The sequence below is a fragment of the Capsicum annuum genome, chromosome 6 (assembly GCF_002878395.1).
Source record: "Capsicum annuum cultivar UCD-10X-F1 chromosome 6, UCD10Xv1.1, whole genome shotgun sequence".
Classification (NCBI taxonomy): Eukaryota; Viridiplantae; Streptophyta; class Magnoliopsida; order Solanales; family Solanaceae; genus Capsicum; species Capsicum annuum.
The window spans coordinates 206,772,097-206,788,303 of record NC_061116.1 but is presented as its reverse complement, the minus strand read 5'-3'; the positions used below and the strand labels follow the sequence as shown (position 1 = coordinate 206,788,303).

At 36.8% G+C, this 16,207-nt stretch overlaps 1 protein-coding gene across 1 annotated transcript in view; it reads left to right on the top strand.

Moving 5' to 3' along the window:
- LOC107875969 (calcium-dependent protein kinase 24) overlaps window positions 1–16,207 on the top strand; it is a 103,137-nt gene that overhangs the window by 79,665 nt on the left and 7,265 nt on the right. Inside the window, exon 3 of the mRNA XM_047414542.1 lies at window positions 93–216. Coding sequence (XP_047270498.1) covers window positions 93–216 — 124 coding nt within the window. The remainder of the gene's footprint in view (window positions 1–92; window positions 217–16,207) is intronic.

The window sequence follows — 16,207 nt, the reverse complement described above, 5'->3', positions numbered from 1 at the left end:
TCCCTTACACTGACGATATATATAACTTATAGAAAATTGATTACATAGTTAACTTGCAGAGTCTAAACAAAATCATTTACGTCTGGTGATAGGTATGCCACAAGCATGGAGTAATTCATCAAGACCTCAAACTTGAGAACTTTTTATACGCCAATGCAACTGAAAATGCTCAACTAAAGGCCATTGGTTTTTGTCTTTCTATTTTCTTTGAACCTGGTAAGTCTTTGGAATTTAAGAGCTCATATCCTATAGTATATACTATATTGTTTCAATTTGTCCTTGTGATCATTCCTATTTATTTGTGTTGGACTTAAGTTATATATACATTATCACACTATCACAGTTAATATATACTATGTTTGGTTACTCAAAATTATTTATTTATTCGTGGTTAGGTCAGAGATTTGTTGAAATAGTAGGAAGTCTATATTACATGGCTCTAAAAGTTCTTAGACGAAATTATGGACAAAAAGTTGATGTTTGGAGTGTTGGTGTTATACTTTTACATTTTGTTATGTGGTGTTCCCCTTTTTTTGGAAGGTAAGTTTCAATTAAAAGTCCTTATTATTTCCTTGTAGTGATTTACTAATTGAGTTTATGAATAGTCTAGTTGTGTTTCCTTGATTTATGCGGTGTGATTAGCGCAGAAACTGAAGAAGGGATTGTGCACACAATAGTGAAGCAAACAATAGATTTTAACATATATCCATGGGCAAGAGTATCTGATAAAGCTAAGGACCTTGTCAAAGGAATGCTTGATGCTAACCCTTATAACAGATTTACTGTTGAAGAAGTCCTTGGTAAGCACTTTAATCTCCATAAATGTGTTTGTATAATAGGTGTAATTTAATCCGGCGTATGTAGTAGATAGCCTACCTTATTTTCAACTCTTGTTTACACTATGTGTGTTAAGCATGTACCTTCTTATAAATTAGTTATTTTCACCTCTTGTTTACACTATCTAGTAAGAATATTTTTAAGAAAAATGATCTAATTCGGTATTAAAAAATTATTTTTTTGTGAATTCATACTTCTCGAATTCATATATCCTATCCCAACTTGTTTGGAATTGAAGAGTAGCTATTGTTGTTGATAATTTATCCTGAATCTGTAATTGAATCTACTCGAACTCCTGTTTGTATCAATCTTGCTAGGTAAGTTTGATATTTTAGATTATTCTGATTGTTTTGGTAGTAGTAAAGTAATATCCGGACTCTATATGTTTGGTAGCTTTGCCTGTTCACAGTTTGGTAGTTTGTCATTTATCCTGTATTTGGTCTATCATGACCTTATGTGGTGATTTGTGTGGTTCATAATTCATTGTTGGTTGCTTGATTGACAACCTATGGTTTGTCCCCAACTTGGATTCGTACAAGTCCTATTTAAAATATAATCCATGACACTTTTTGTAGCATAATGGGGAATTTCTTGTAGCTGAAACATGTAACACAGAGCAAACAGATCATTGGGAAATCTTGGTTGCTTAATGTTTGTGTTATTGTTTTATTTTGTATTCTGTAGCATAGGACAAGCTACAATTATTTTCTTGTTTACTCTTATTGGTAGCTCATTGTTAGATGTTCTTTCACTCTCAATGTTGATCTTTCATTATCAGAACAAACAGATCATTGTATCTCCGCCAGTTTTCATCCTAATTTGGTTTCATTTCATTATCAGAACAAACAGATCATTGTATCTCCGTCAATTTTCATCCCAATCTGGTTTCATTAGGTTCTCTTGCATTGTGTAGTTCAATTTTTTTTACTATTTTTGCAGAGTATACACGTAAAGAATGACGCGTATCAGCCAATTAATATAATTCTCAATGTTTTAGAATACATTGGTAACTCATGTGCTTGATGCAAAAAATACTCCCTTTAGTATTCTACCAATGTATTCTTTTCTGTAGGCATCTCTTGGTGAGGCGAAAAGGATAAAGGTTCAGAACCTGTATTCTTGTCTGTGACTATTCTTTTCTTTAGTTTCTCTGCATTGTTTCTTAACTGTATTATTCATTTCCGGTTATCATCTCTTTCTTAAAATACAGCAAATATACATTTGTTGATCCTTGAAGGTCCAACATTACCTCATTTTGTTTGTCCTGGTTACTATCTGAAGAACAACCAAAATTTCTCTCTGATCATCGTTCCTGCAGATGTTTTCTAGTACTTTTCACGTACCTTCTGGAATTATCCTTTTTAAAATTTAAAATTGCTAGATGTCTGAATCTAGATAAAAATTAATTTTTTCGTTTGTGAAGATTGAGTCATGTCATCTCTTTTTGCAATGGAGCGAGTGCATGTTGCTTGTATAGATAGCAGTAGAAGAGGCGTAACTAGATTGCCATTAAGGTAGAGAAGTTGATCACATGCTTACAGTAGCAAATTTGTAAGTGTTGTCGCTTAACAAACATCAGTTAGGGGTATTTTGATGGAAAGAAAGCAAACTAAAAGGAAAATCCATAGTGCACCTAATACCTTATATATTTTTTATCTCTAAGAAGCAACAACTGCCAGCTTTGGCAAGAAACATATTCACCAAAAATATACTCTCTAGTCTCTCCGACCCAATTCATGTGTCACTGGTTTAAAAAAGAAGAAATTTTTAAACTTGTGGTCTAAACAAGCCATAAATTTTTGCATGGATATATATCATATTTCATTAGGGGTAAAATGGAAAGTGCAAGAGTAAATTGTTTCTGAATGTGGAAAAAGTGACATTCATGTTGGATAAACCATAAAGGAATGTGTGTCATATAAATGGAGCCAGAGAGAGTATATGCCAATTAACATTTCCCACCACTTTCTTTGTTACTTTTTCAAAATTATTCGTGAAGACTTTATTAGTTTCAAGCCCATTTCAGTTAGACACTCTTTTGCTTTCCTAGACTTAAGAATTGTCTTTGTCTTCTTACTCTTTTTCTTTTGTGTGGCAGGTGGTCTATTCCCTTGCATCGATGCTGGATGAAACATTAAGACCTAAGCTCCTCACTCTCCTTCCATGCATTTTCAGATTTGTTCATCGTTCGCATATTGCTTTAGCTGCATCTGGCTGTATTACAACTATGGCCAAGTCAATGAAATTGAATGTGATTGGCTAAGTTATTTAGAATGTGGTGCCTATGTGAGGTGACATTACATCTATACATTCTAAATAAGGAGATGGCATACTTGGCAGCTTGCTTGTCCAAGGACTTGGTATTGAGCTGGTTCCATATGTTCCCCTCTTAGTAGTTCCCCTTCTGAGATGTATGAGTGATTCAGATCATTCTGTCAGACAAAGTGTGATGCAAAGTTTTGCAACCCTCATGCCTCTACTTTTATTAGCACGTGGTGTTTCTCCTCTTGTTGGTCTTAGTGAACACCTATCAAGAAGATGTTAAATTTTTGGGGTAGCTAATTGACAGCTCTCATATTGAATATTATAAATTCTCAACATACCACCATAAGAATGGTTGACTGTCCTGTTTCTAGGTAATCTGGACCTCTTGTATTCAGCAGGTCTCAAGTGAGGAATTTGTAAATAGAGAAGAAACTGCAAAATTAGACGGAGATGATCAAGCCATATCAACCGAGTGTTTATTATCATATTCTTGTTCATTTTTTCAGAAGCTTTAGTTAGTTTTTCCTCTACAACGGGAACTGGTTCTCAATCTTCTTCCATGGGTTCTGCTTTTGGGACTTCTACCTCTTTAGCCTTTTGCTGTTCACTGGCCTCTATATATACTTGCTTCTTCTTTTTCTCAATAGCCTCAAGTGTTTCCACAATGTCAACTGTTATTGCCTGCTGCTCTGTCTTTTCCTCAGTAGGCTCTATTTCGGATTTTTTGTCTGAAGTTTCAACATTTCCACCCACTTGTTGGACCTCTGGTTCCCTTTTGATTATATCAGCATCTTGATCAAGAATACTTTAAGCTCTAGTTCAGGGGTATGTTCCTTGGCTAAAACAAAAACAACATACCCAATATATTCCCACATAGTTGGGGTCTGGGGAGGGTAGAGTGAACGCAGACCATACCACTATCTCAAGTGAAGTAGAGATGCTATTTTCGATAGATCCCCAGCTTAGAACCGGTAATAGTATGGTAGGTTCCTTGGCTAATTTTGGAATATCTTTGCTAGTGACAGACATTGCATGTGTTTCATCTTTTTTCTTAACTTCTTTAACAGTAGAAATTTTCTTGTCTGCTGTCTATTCTTCTGATTCTGCTGGAGTAGCAAGTATGATTTCCTCAGCTTGTGGCTTCTCTTTATCGTGAGTTGTGGCTGGTGATGGAATTGGTGGTTCATCAACCTTTTTTTACCTCTTTAGTTGCTAGGGTCAATGCTTCATCAGCAACTGGATTCTCTTCCTCGACGCTTTTATTACCTCTTATATTATAGTTGCTGGAGGTTCCTCAATCGTCCGCATCTCTTCTTCATTAGCTTTCTTTACTTCTTCCACTATTGTTGGAGCTGTTTCATCAGCTTTAGGCATCACTTCTTCATCAGCTTTCTGTACTTCTTCCACTCTACAACAGTTATCGATTCATGCTGCTCTTAGGGAGTATGACTATATGGCTCCAGTATAACTGAATTCCAAACACAAAATACCTCTATAACTACTTTATTCCTACATAACATAGTATTTTTGCTGACCAACGATTCATTCTGTCCAATATCTTCTCAACTAGAGGCAAGCACTAATTAATAGATATCTTCCTAGATAATAAGGCTACTCGCAAGTATTTTAATGGTAAACTCCCTTTTACATGTCCCAAACACTGCAAAATTTACTATTTGATAGAATTCTTAACCCCAGATATGTATATTGAGATCTTATCATTGTTGGCTTATAGACTGATGCCCAAGAGAACATATGAAAAGTAGATTGAAACATGCCAATAGAGACTAGATCAGCTTTACAAAAGATCAGAAGGTCTCTTGCAAAAACATATATGCATAACACCAAGTTTCTTGCACTTGGGATGATACTTAAAATCTGGATTAGTAGCCCACATACTCAGCTCTCTTTCTAGGTACTCCATAGAAATAACAAAGAGGTAGCGTAATAAATGGTTACCTTGTCTAATTCCTCTTTACCCATGACAAGGCTTTGTCAACGCTCCATTTAGCACCAAGAATATAAGACTGAGGTAACACATGGTCACATGCCATGGTCCACTGTATGAATCTGTGAGGGAACCCAATTCTGCCAGCTAGTGTTCTTGTGGATTGGGGGAGGCGAATCTTCTATTAGGCATAAACTTGGAGGTACCACGATGAGTTAAAAGAGTTTGGAGGTGAGTCTTCTTGCTTCCATGCATCCTCCTGAAATCTAGCTTTAGCCTCCTCCCACACACACCCATATATATGAGCATATTCACACACACTTATGTCTGGCATATTTATCTTTTCGCCTTATGCATGTTTTCTCGAGTCTTCAATAGTCTTTCACGCATTAAATTTATTGGTCTGAACATTTTGCGGCAACTATTTTCCACTTTGGATCAGTTAGTCACCTGTGGTCAACCTTCTGATGATAGTTTGTGGTAAGTTGATTTAAATTTATTGAGCTAGTGTTGAGAAATCGGCTTCTAGTGGCTAGGATACTTGATGATATTTTTCCTTTTGATTGATGTATGTGAGCAGGGTTGCACTTTTGGCATTTCATCTAGCACTAATAACTAATCCGCAAGAGGCATATGTCTTCTTGACCTTTGCTACCATGTAAATTGGAAGGAAGGTGTTAAATTCTCTAGAAGATACTCTGATGCTGCATCTATTTATGCACCTGAAATTTTAGATTCTCAGGATTCCATATCAGATGATGAGCTTGTGGAAAGAGTAACAAAGCTGGCAGTGCAATTGCAAAATTCTCTATATATTTTGACTGATAAAGACAGCCTCCAGGAAGCAATGTCCAGGTTCCCATGCTCTGGTTTGGTAAGTAAACCTTCTTCAGCTTCTAGATCTAGTTTGAGGAAACTTGTTAACTCCTACGACTTTTTTATTTTAACTTTATTGAATGCCTAATATATTTGTTCTGTACCCTTGTCATGCTTTGGAGTATTACTGGATGAATGTGAAAAATAGTATGACCATTTGAATGCCAACTTTTTCACATGTGAATCAAATTCATCATTTTTCATCTGAAAGTGGGCACTGATTTAGTCATTTTTATCTAAATAATATTGGAATATTTATTTATCTAAGGCCTCGTTATATTCATTGGGAAATATCATTTGAGCTTTTACATTTTAGAGATTGTGATTTAGTAGAAGCCCCTGCCTCTGCCAACCTATTTTGTCATGATTCTTCTTTGTGTTCTGAATAAAGTAGAACAAGAAGCAGTGTTTAAAAATTGTCAGTTTCTTATGGTGTTCATTGTTTTTGTGTGGCCTTTTATCTAACTTCCTTGTGTTTGCTGAAAGAAAAGCATCAAAAGTATCTATGAGATGTCCTGATATTTAAGTTGGGATCTAAACAGATATGCCATTAGACTTTTCAGACTTTTCTTTCACCTGGTGTGAGTAATGCCCAGGCTGTAAGAGGAAAAATTCTTCCGGCCCAACTCATGCTTCTGTTCATTAAAAGGTACTTTATCTTACAAATTCACAAGAAACTTAACTTGATTGAATGAATTAAAGAAAGTTTGGATTCTTATACTTCCTCATTCATGATTGAAAAAATATTTGTATATTTGTTGAGCATAATTTTACTTCTAATTATTTGTTTCATTTTGAATGTGTAGGATCAATGCGGGGGATCAATTTTGAATGGTGGGCACCACAACTCAACTGGATCTAGATTGAAGTGAATGATGAAGAATTTTTCAAATATTTTGATATACGTTTTATATATATTTGGTTTTGTGCGGAACTTGGTGCAATTTTTTATTATGGTGTTTTCTAATTAGTATGTAAAAGACATGATTTTTTAAAATCAAATCTATGCACTTCAATTATTTATTAGCTAATTGGTGTGTGAGATTATATATAAATATGTATGTTTATGTAATGTGCTTAGTGATGTATACATTTCGATCAAAATAATTATTTTTCAATTAGAAATTACGTACTAACATTTTATATGCCTAATGCCATTTCTGTAACATGTGACCTGAACTATTAAATTTTAGGTAATATTGCTATACTTCAAAAGTGTGGCTAAAACATGCTTACACTTTACAAGTGTTGTGATAGAGGATGTATAAAAGGATATGATTTTGAAGTGTGGCTAGTAAAAAAGAAAAGGCCACGTCTTTTAAGTGTTATGGAGGTGTTACAAAAGGCTACGCTTATGAAGCGTGCCCAATAGTAAAACAAAGGTAACTTTTTTTAAGTCTTGTTATAGAGGTGCTACAAAAGGTTACGCCTATGAAGCATGACCAATAGCAAAACAAAGAGAACATTTGTAAGTGTAACTTTATCAAATAAAAGTGTTGTCAATGACAAGCTCCAAAAGGATATGTTGTTCACCTCTTGTTTTTGGAAGGCATTCCAAAAGGGTCTTGAAACTCGAGTCCATCTCTGTACAACTTTTCATCCTTAGACAGATGGTCAAGTAGAAAGGACCATCCAGACTATAGAAGATATGTTGGGAGCATGTGCGATTGATTTTAAAGGTAGTTAGAATGACCACTTGCCTTTGATTAAATTTGCATATAACAACAGCTATCGTTCGAGAATTCAGATGGCTCTATTTGAAGTGCTTTATTGGAGGAGATGTAGATCTCCCATTGGTTGTTTTGAAGTGGGTGAGGCCGTAGTGGTAGGGCCTGACTTGGTATTTGATACCTTGGAAAAAGTTCAATTGATCAAGAAAGGCTTAAGACAGCTCAGAGCCGACAGAAATCGTACGCAGACGTGTGCAGAAAGGATCTCGAGTTTGAGATTAGTGACTATGTGTATTTGAAAATCTCTTCCATGAAAGGGGTGAAAAGGTTTGGAAAGAAGGGGAAACTCAGTACCTGATATGTCGATCCTTATTGAATTCTCAGCCGTTTCGGAAAGATAGCTTACGAGCTTGAGTTTTCTTCAGATCTAACTTCAGTCCTTCTAGTGTTTCATGTCTCCTTGCTAAGGAAATGTATAGGTGACCCAGCAGTCATAGTCCCAATAGAGGGCATATATGTTCAGAACAATATCTCTTATGAAGAAGTTCCAGTCGAAATCCTTTACTATCAGATTCGTTGACTGAGGAACGAAGAAGTCCCTCTAGTCAAAGTTCTTTGGTGGAATCAGTCCGTTGAGGGAGCTACTTGGGAAACAAAAGCAGATGTGCAAACCAAGTAACCTCACCTCTTCTCTGCCAACTCAAACTTAGCTCAAGGTAACAATTTTCCTTAAAACTTACTTAGTATTCCCTTGCAAAACTTGGTATCAGTTACCGTTTCATATTCAGTCATTCATTCATGAATTTTTTTCAGTCATGTATTCATTGCATATAGATATGCATATTTAGTATACAAACCCAGTTTGTCAGTATATTTAGTCATGTATTCATTACATTCAGATATGCATGTTCAGTATGAAAAACTCAGTATATTAGTAATTTGAATCATGTTTCATTGTTCTTGTCCAATAAATAAGTTCAGTACATTAGTAATCTCAGCTTAGTCAACCTCATGCAAGGACGAATGTTCTCAAAGGGGAGCTATTGTAAGACCCCACAAAATTCTAATCTTAACTCGGTCATTTAAGCCTACTAAAAGGTCCCAAACTTAGAAAATTTTAGCTAAGTGTCAAGACTAAGAATCATTTTAGCCTTCAAAATTTGGAGGATTTTATTTCCGACCTTCCCGGCCTTAGCTAGTCAATTTTTAAATTAATTCATGATCAGGGTCACTTGTAGGTCATCTCAGGCGAGTTTCAGATTTTTTGGACAAGCGTAAGGGCGAGTTTTAATGCCCAAAACAGTAAAGGGTTGCGATAGCCCCACATCGCGAGGGTCAGTCAACCCAAGTAAGGATCGCACTGCGATGGCTACTTGACCTGAATAGGGGTCACATCGCGATGGCTACTTAACCCAAGCAAGGGTCGCGACGTGAGGGCAACCCTATTCAGCATTATTTTAATACAGTTTTTGGGGGAATATAGATCATTTTCCCTACCTTATTCAGCCTTAACATGAAATTATTAGCCTGTAGGGCAAAATCTCATTCTTTCTCTCAAACTCTCTAAAGAACAAGCATTAGGGTTTTCAATTCAAGACTCAAATCTCAAGAATTCTACCATCAATTTTCTCAAAAACAAGCATAAAGGTATGTGAAGTGTTCATCCAAGGGATCTTTCACCCTTGGAGTTCAAGAAACCTTTTTAAAAATCTTAAAACATGATTTCCATGTTATGGGTTGTATATATTTGGGTTAATGTTGTTGTGTGATTTCCAAGATGATGTCTATAATGAATTTCATGAATGTATGTTAGCATGTGGGTTGAAATCGTTGAAATTTCAGTGATTAATGTAGCCATGATGTATTGATTTATTATTCATGCCCAAGAATAATGTGATGCCTCCCATGTGTTTACCAGAATACCAATTTGTGCAATTTGATCCATTGTTGATCTTAATTATGAACTCATGAAAGAACTACATGTCTAAAGGACTCCTATGTTAAAGCTATGCCTTGAAGGTGTTTGTTGAAATGCCTATGTGAATTGTTAGTATACTTATGACATGATAGCATGCATCCCTATACATGTACAAGTTCAAGATTTACAAGTGTTTGATGAAATGCCTCAGAAAGTGAATTATGAACATGTGGCCATTATTGTATATTCAAGATTTATGTAAATCTTTACTCTTTATGCTATTGAGTCCTGGAGGTATTTAATACCCAACAGTTTAGCTGTATACCTAGAGCCAGTGTCAGTTATAGAATAGTCTCAGTCAGGTCACGATCAGTGGCACTTTTAGTCAGTGCTAGAATCCAGGAAAAACTTAGTAAACTCAGTACTAATCCAGTCTAGTTAAGTAACAGTTCACTCAAGACTAGCATGAACTAGGAAATCAGTTCAGTGTCTATTCAGTTAGGAGTAGGATCCAGCACGGAGTGAACCCAAGGATGGGGACTCAACTTCCAGTAGATGGTGTGATTATTATAATCAATCCTTGCATTCCAGAACTATGTAGCCAGCGTAGGTTGAGATATCAAACCTGCCAGTCGAGGGTTGATGAGGTGTTTTAACCTGTTAGTTGAGGGTTCCACTTTTCTCATTAGAGTACCTATCAGATGAGGGTATCTCTCTAGTTTTATTTACCCATGGCATGGTACTGGCACCCTTCCAACTGGGGTTACAGGTTGGACCCCAAAATCTCTTTAGAAAAGGGGCATGTCGATTAGATGATTACCTCCCACAGTCTCAGTTTCAGATTCAGTCTCAGATTAGAATTCACAATAGTTCTACAGACTTTAGGACTATTAGATACGGCCATCCAGATAATTTGTAATACAGTATCAATAAACTTAGATATCAGTAAATTAGTATTCAAACTTAGTATCCGGTACCATTATGATTTCAGTTACAGTTTATGTATTCATGCATGCACTCCTATTCAGTCATATTCATGTTATTTAGTTAGTATTGTTCATGCATCATGAACCCATGCATTTCAGCCTACCTCACTGAGCATACCAGTACATTCAAAGTACTGATGCATGTTTTTTGTGCTATGATATCTTATATTATAGGTTCAGACACACGGGCCCCAAAACTTCCCCAGTAATACAGCTCTCAACAGACAGCGTAGTGGTGAGTCCACATATTTTCAGGACATGATTATTTTTAGCATTTCAATTATTTCAACAGTTAGTCAGAGTTAGTTGGGGACTTGTCCCATCAACTTTATATTTCAGAAAATTTAGAGGCTTATCAGACTAGAGTGTTTTTAGACAGTTGTTTTCTAGCATTCAGTTTTTTGTATACTGTATTATTTTCAGATTTTAACCTTATGGCAGTTTCTGAATTTACTTCCTTATTTTGTTATTACTGCATCTTTATTATTCACTGTTCATAGTAGGTACCAGACATGGGTTAGCTAGTAGTCCTTCGAGATTATTAGCGTCGTGTAGCATCTGGGGTACAGACTCGGGGCATTACAAAACATGATATCAGAGCCCAAGGTTCAATAGAGTCCTAGAAAGTCTAAAAGCCACATCTATAGAGTCTTGTGCATGGATGTATAATGCGCCAGATTTATGGATAGGCGGCTACGAGATGTTTTAGGAACAATTTTCCTTCTTTCAGTATTCATATAGTGTGAGTGAGCAGGAGCTCCAATTAAACTCTCTATCTAATCCAAGTTTCTCTTCCATTTACAGATTATGCCTCTCAAATTAACTAAGGAAAGAGGAATGGGAAACCAAATAGAACCCCAACCCATCCAGTTAGATCCTTTGGACGAACATGTCTTCCATATTGAGTTTAGAACAGCTTTCACTACCCTAGCTCATGTTGTAGAAGCCCAGAATAAGCGTCCAGTAGTTGTTCCAGCCAACCCAGTGGCCAACATAGCGGCTGCCAGGATTTGGGACTTTTCTCAAATGAACCCTCCATCTTTCACCAGGACTAAGTCAGATGAGGACCCATTAGGAATTTATTGATCGGGTGCAGAAAGTTACTGATATTATGGGATGACGACTAGTCAGAGTGTTGAGCTAGATGCATATCAGTTGCAATGGGAGGTGTTTGCCACTGCTTTTCTGGATAGGTTCTTCCCACAGAAGTTAAGGGAAGCAAAGGTTCTAGAATTTATCAATCTGAAGCAAGGCAGCATGACGATGAAAGAGTATTCTCTAAAGTTTACTCAATTAGCAAGATATGTTCCTCACGTGGTAGAAGATGACAGGTCTAAGATGAGCAAGTTTGTGTCTGGGTTGAGTGATATTAGGGTTAAGGAGTGCAGAACCACGATGTTTATTGGTAAGATGGACTTTTCTAAATTGATGGTCCATGCTCAACAGATCGAAGAGCAGAAAAATAAGGAGAGAAAGAAGCAGAATAAGAAGGATAGAACAGGTAGTTTCAACTTTGCTCAGCCTAAGTTAGAGAGTGGGAATCATTCTCAGTTTTGCCTAAAATCTTCAGTTCCAGCCCCGTCTTCAGCTAGTTCTCCAGTTCTGAAATTCAGAGATGGCAACAGAGATAGGGCATCAGGCCCTAAACCTTAAGGTAGTATTAGCAGTGCCCGAATGAATCCTCTCTTCTAGCAGTGTGGCAGGAACCATTAGGGTTTCTAAAGAGCAGGAAGTAATGTATGTTTTAGATGTGGCAAGCCAGACCATAGAGTCAGAGATTGTCCCCATTCAGGTTCCCAGGGTCAGCGTAACCATCCTCTAGCTTAGTCAGGTCGCCCGAATCAGTAAGGTGCCTCATCTAGTGCCACCAGTGGACAGCGCCCCAATAGACTCGATGCTCTTCAGTTCCGACAGGATCAGGAAAATTCTCCTAATATGGTCACTAGTACATTACAAGTTTATTATTTGCATGTTTATACAATGCTAGATCTAGGAGCTTCTTTGTCTTTTATAACTCTCTATATAGTAGTTGATTTCGTATTCAGACCCAAAATCCTAGTAGAGCCTTTCTCAATCTCTACCCAAGTGGGTAAATCCATCATACCCTGGCGGGTACAGTAGAACTGTCTAGTTGTGGTATCTTGGAAAGTCACTTCAACATATTTAGTCGCATTGGAGATGACTGATTTTGATGTCATTCTCCGCATGGATTGGTTTCATTCCTGCTATGCCTCAATCGACTGCAGAAACAGAATTGTCCATTTTTAGTTTTTTTAGTTTTCTAATGAGCCCATCCTAGAGTGGAAGGGTAGTACTTCAACACTTAGGGATTAACTCATTTCTTACCTTCAGGCTAGAATAATAAATCTAAGAGGTGGGTCTACCATTTTTTTCGAGTTCAGGACTCCAGATCAGAAAACCCTACTATTGAATCAGTGTCAGTAGCTTATGAATTCCCAGAAGTGTTTCCTGAAGATCTTTTTAGAGTCCCTCTTGAAAGGGAAATTGATTTCAAAATCAATCTCCTTCCAGATACTCAACTCATCTCTATTCCGCCATATAGAATGGCTCCATCAGAAATCAGAGTATTTAAAGAGTAGTTAAAAGATCTCCTAGATAAGGGATTCATCAGATCCAGTGTGTCCTCGTGGGGCACACCAGTTCTATTCGTGCGAAAGAAAGACGGTTCTATCAGAAAGTGCATTGACGACCGTCAGTTAAATAAAGTTACGATCAAGAACAAATAACCACTTCCCAAAATTGATGACTTGTTTGATCAACTTTAGGGTGCCAGCTATTTCTCTAAGATAGACCTCAGATTAGGCTATCATCAGGTCTGAGTCAGGGAGTGTGACATCCCAAAAATAGCCTTCAGAACTCGGTATGGTAAGATCGAATTCTTAGTCATGTCCTTTGGTCTCACCAATGCCCCAATAGCTTTCATGGATTTGATGAATCATGTGTTCAAGTAGTACTTGGACATGTTTATCATAGACTTCACATATGATATCCTTGTTTACTCCCGTGGTGAACATAATTATGTAAACCATCTCAGAATAGTATTGCAGACTCTCAGAAATCATCAACTATTTGCCAAATTCAGTAAGTACAAATTTTGGCTAAGTTCAATAGCTTTTCTCGACCATATAGTTTCTGGTGATGGCATTAGAGTTAATCCCCAAAAGACCAAAGCAATGAGAAACTGACCTAGACCTATCTCTCCAGTAAATATCAAGAGTTTCTTGGGTTTGGCTGGCTATTACCGATGGTTTATTGAGGGATTTTCATCTATTGTATCCCCTATGTCCAGATTAACTCATAAGAAGGTCAAATTCCAGTGTCAGATTTTTGTGAGGAGAGTTTTCAGGAGTTGAAGACTCGACTCACTATAGCTCCAGCTTTGACCTTACCAGATGGTTCCGATGGCTTTGTTATATAATGTGATGCATCCAGAGTAGGTTTGGGTTATGTCCTCATACAGAAAGGTAAGGCCATAGCCAATGCCTCTAGACAGCTTAAACCCCACGAGAAGAACTATCCTACTCATGATCTTGAGTTAGCAGCAATAGTTTTTTCCTTAAAGATTTAGAGGCATTACTTGTATGGGGTGTATGTTGATGTGCTCAAAGACCATAAGAGCCTGCAGTGTGTGTTCTCCCAGAAAGATCTTAACCTCCGTCAGAAAAGTAATTAGAGTTCTTGAAAGATTATGACATGAGAGTGTTATACCATCCGTCAAGGCCAATGTAGTTGATGATTTTCTCTGTAGGTTGTCTATGTGTAGTGTTGCTCATGTTGAGGATAGTAAGAAGAAGTTAGCTCAGGAAGTCCATCAGCTTTCCCGACTAGGTGTCTTCTTAGTCGACTTAGCAGAAGGTAGTGTATAGGTTCATAACAGTTTAGAATCATCTCTAGTTTTCGAAGTAAAGGAAAAGCAGGATAGAGATCCCAATCTAGTCAAGTTAAAAGAATTAGTTAGAGATCATAAGATAGAGGTTTTCTCCCAAGGGGGATATAGTGTTTTTCATTGGTAGGGTCATCTGTGTGTGTTGAGTGTAGATGACTTGAGGTAGCGAATTCTTACAGAGACGCATAGTACGCGTTAATTCATCCAGGGGGCCACGAAGATGTACCGCGATTTGTCAGAAATCTATTGGTGGAGTGAGATGAAGATAGACAATGTAGAGTTTGTAGCTAGGTGCTCTACATGTTAGCAGGTTAAGATTGATCATAAAAAACCTAGTGGGTCCATGTAGGAGTTCAACATTCCTACTTGGAAGTAGGAAAAAGTGAACATGAACTTTGTGACAGGTTTTCCTCGTACTCGTCGTTAGCATGATTCAGTTTGGGTCATTGTAGCACTACAACATTTTAGTCTTTTGGCTACATTAAATCTGGACCACGCTTGTAAAGTGTGGCCTGTACCATTTAAGACCACAATTTTAAAGTATAGCCTAAGGTTTTAGTTTCTGGCTACATTATTTTTCAGAACGCTTAGAAAGCGTGGTCTTTAATGATATAGACCGCACTTTATAAGTGTTGTCAAATCACGATATAATTGACAAAACTTATTTACACATATGACTATACTATTAATTGTGGTATTATTATAATTCAAAAGACCACATTCTAGAAACATGGCCTAAATTTTCATTAAATTTTTTCACACTCCCTCCAAAATATTTTACTCTCCCTCCTATTTACAATTGACAAAAAATAAATAAGAATAGTAAATATTTCGAAAATATATTGATCTTCTTTTCCCAAATATCTCAAAGATCACGGACTAACTCCTAAACCTTCTCCTTGCCCAAACATCTTCTCAAATCCCTCAAATCTATCATCTATTAAAGATATTTGCCCCAAATCGTCAAATTTCTTGCTCAACTCAACTCAGTTTGCATATCAACCTAGAACCTAGAATATGGTGCTAGTAGGAGTTTTAGTGGCTAAATTATGAGAGTTTACTAATGGTGATGGAGGGTAGATTGAGTGAGCTGTTGTCGTTACTGCTAATTCCTATGGCTCTTTCATGCTTGTTTCCTGAAATGTGCTACTTATAGGGATTGCTGGTATGTTGTTCTACTATTTATTTGCGTCTTTTTAACATTTCCTGAGTTCAATTAGCAATAGATACTTGATCTGATAAGTAGAGTACAATAGAGATTTCAGGTTGTAGGAACTCTTTAGCTGTACATGTGATTTTCGTAGTTCATAGCTGAATGCCATTTCCGCCGGGAGTATTTTATTAATTCATTTCTTTTGATAGAGTCTAACATAGTAAAATTAAGCGTGATGACCTAAAATGTTCATCACGCTGAATAGATTGCCCATAGCTACTCATTGAAAAGGTAATACATTTTGAAAGCCATATGTGAGAAGTTTACCAAATGTGCTTCTCGGAGAAAGGAGGAGTACTAACTTAGAAGGAATCTAAATTGAGATGGTGGATAAATCAGAAATCTCTTTTATATTCTCTACAAACAATGATAATGGAAAATTTCAGATATATTAGGATAAGTGGAATTGAGGAGACAGAGAAATGTTAGTGTCTACGTTCTAGGTCAAGTCATTTTTTTGTAGATAGTGAAGATGGATTAGAACATTTACTAACTTCTTAGCTACAACATCAAGAAATAAGATTTCCTCTTGCTCATATACATTTGTTTAATAGGATTCAACACTTATCACTTATAATTGACTCTTT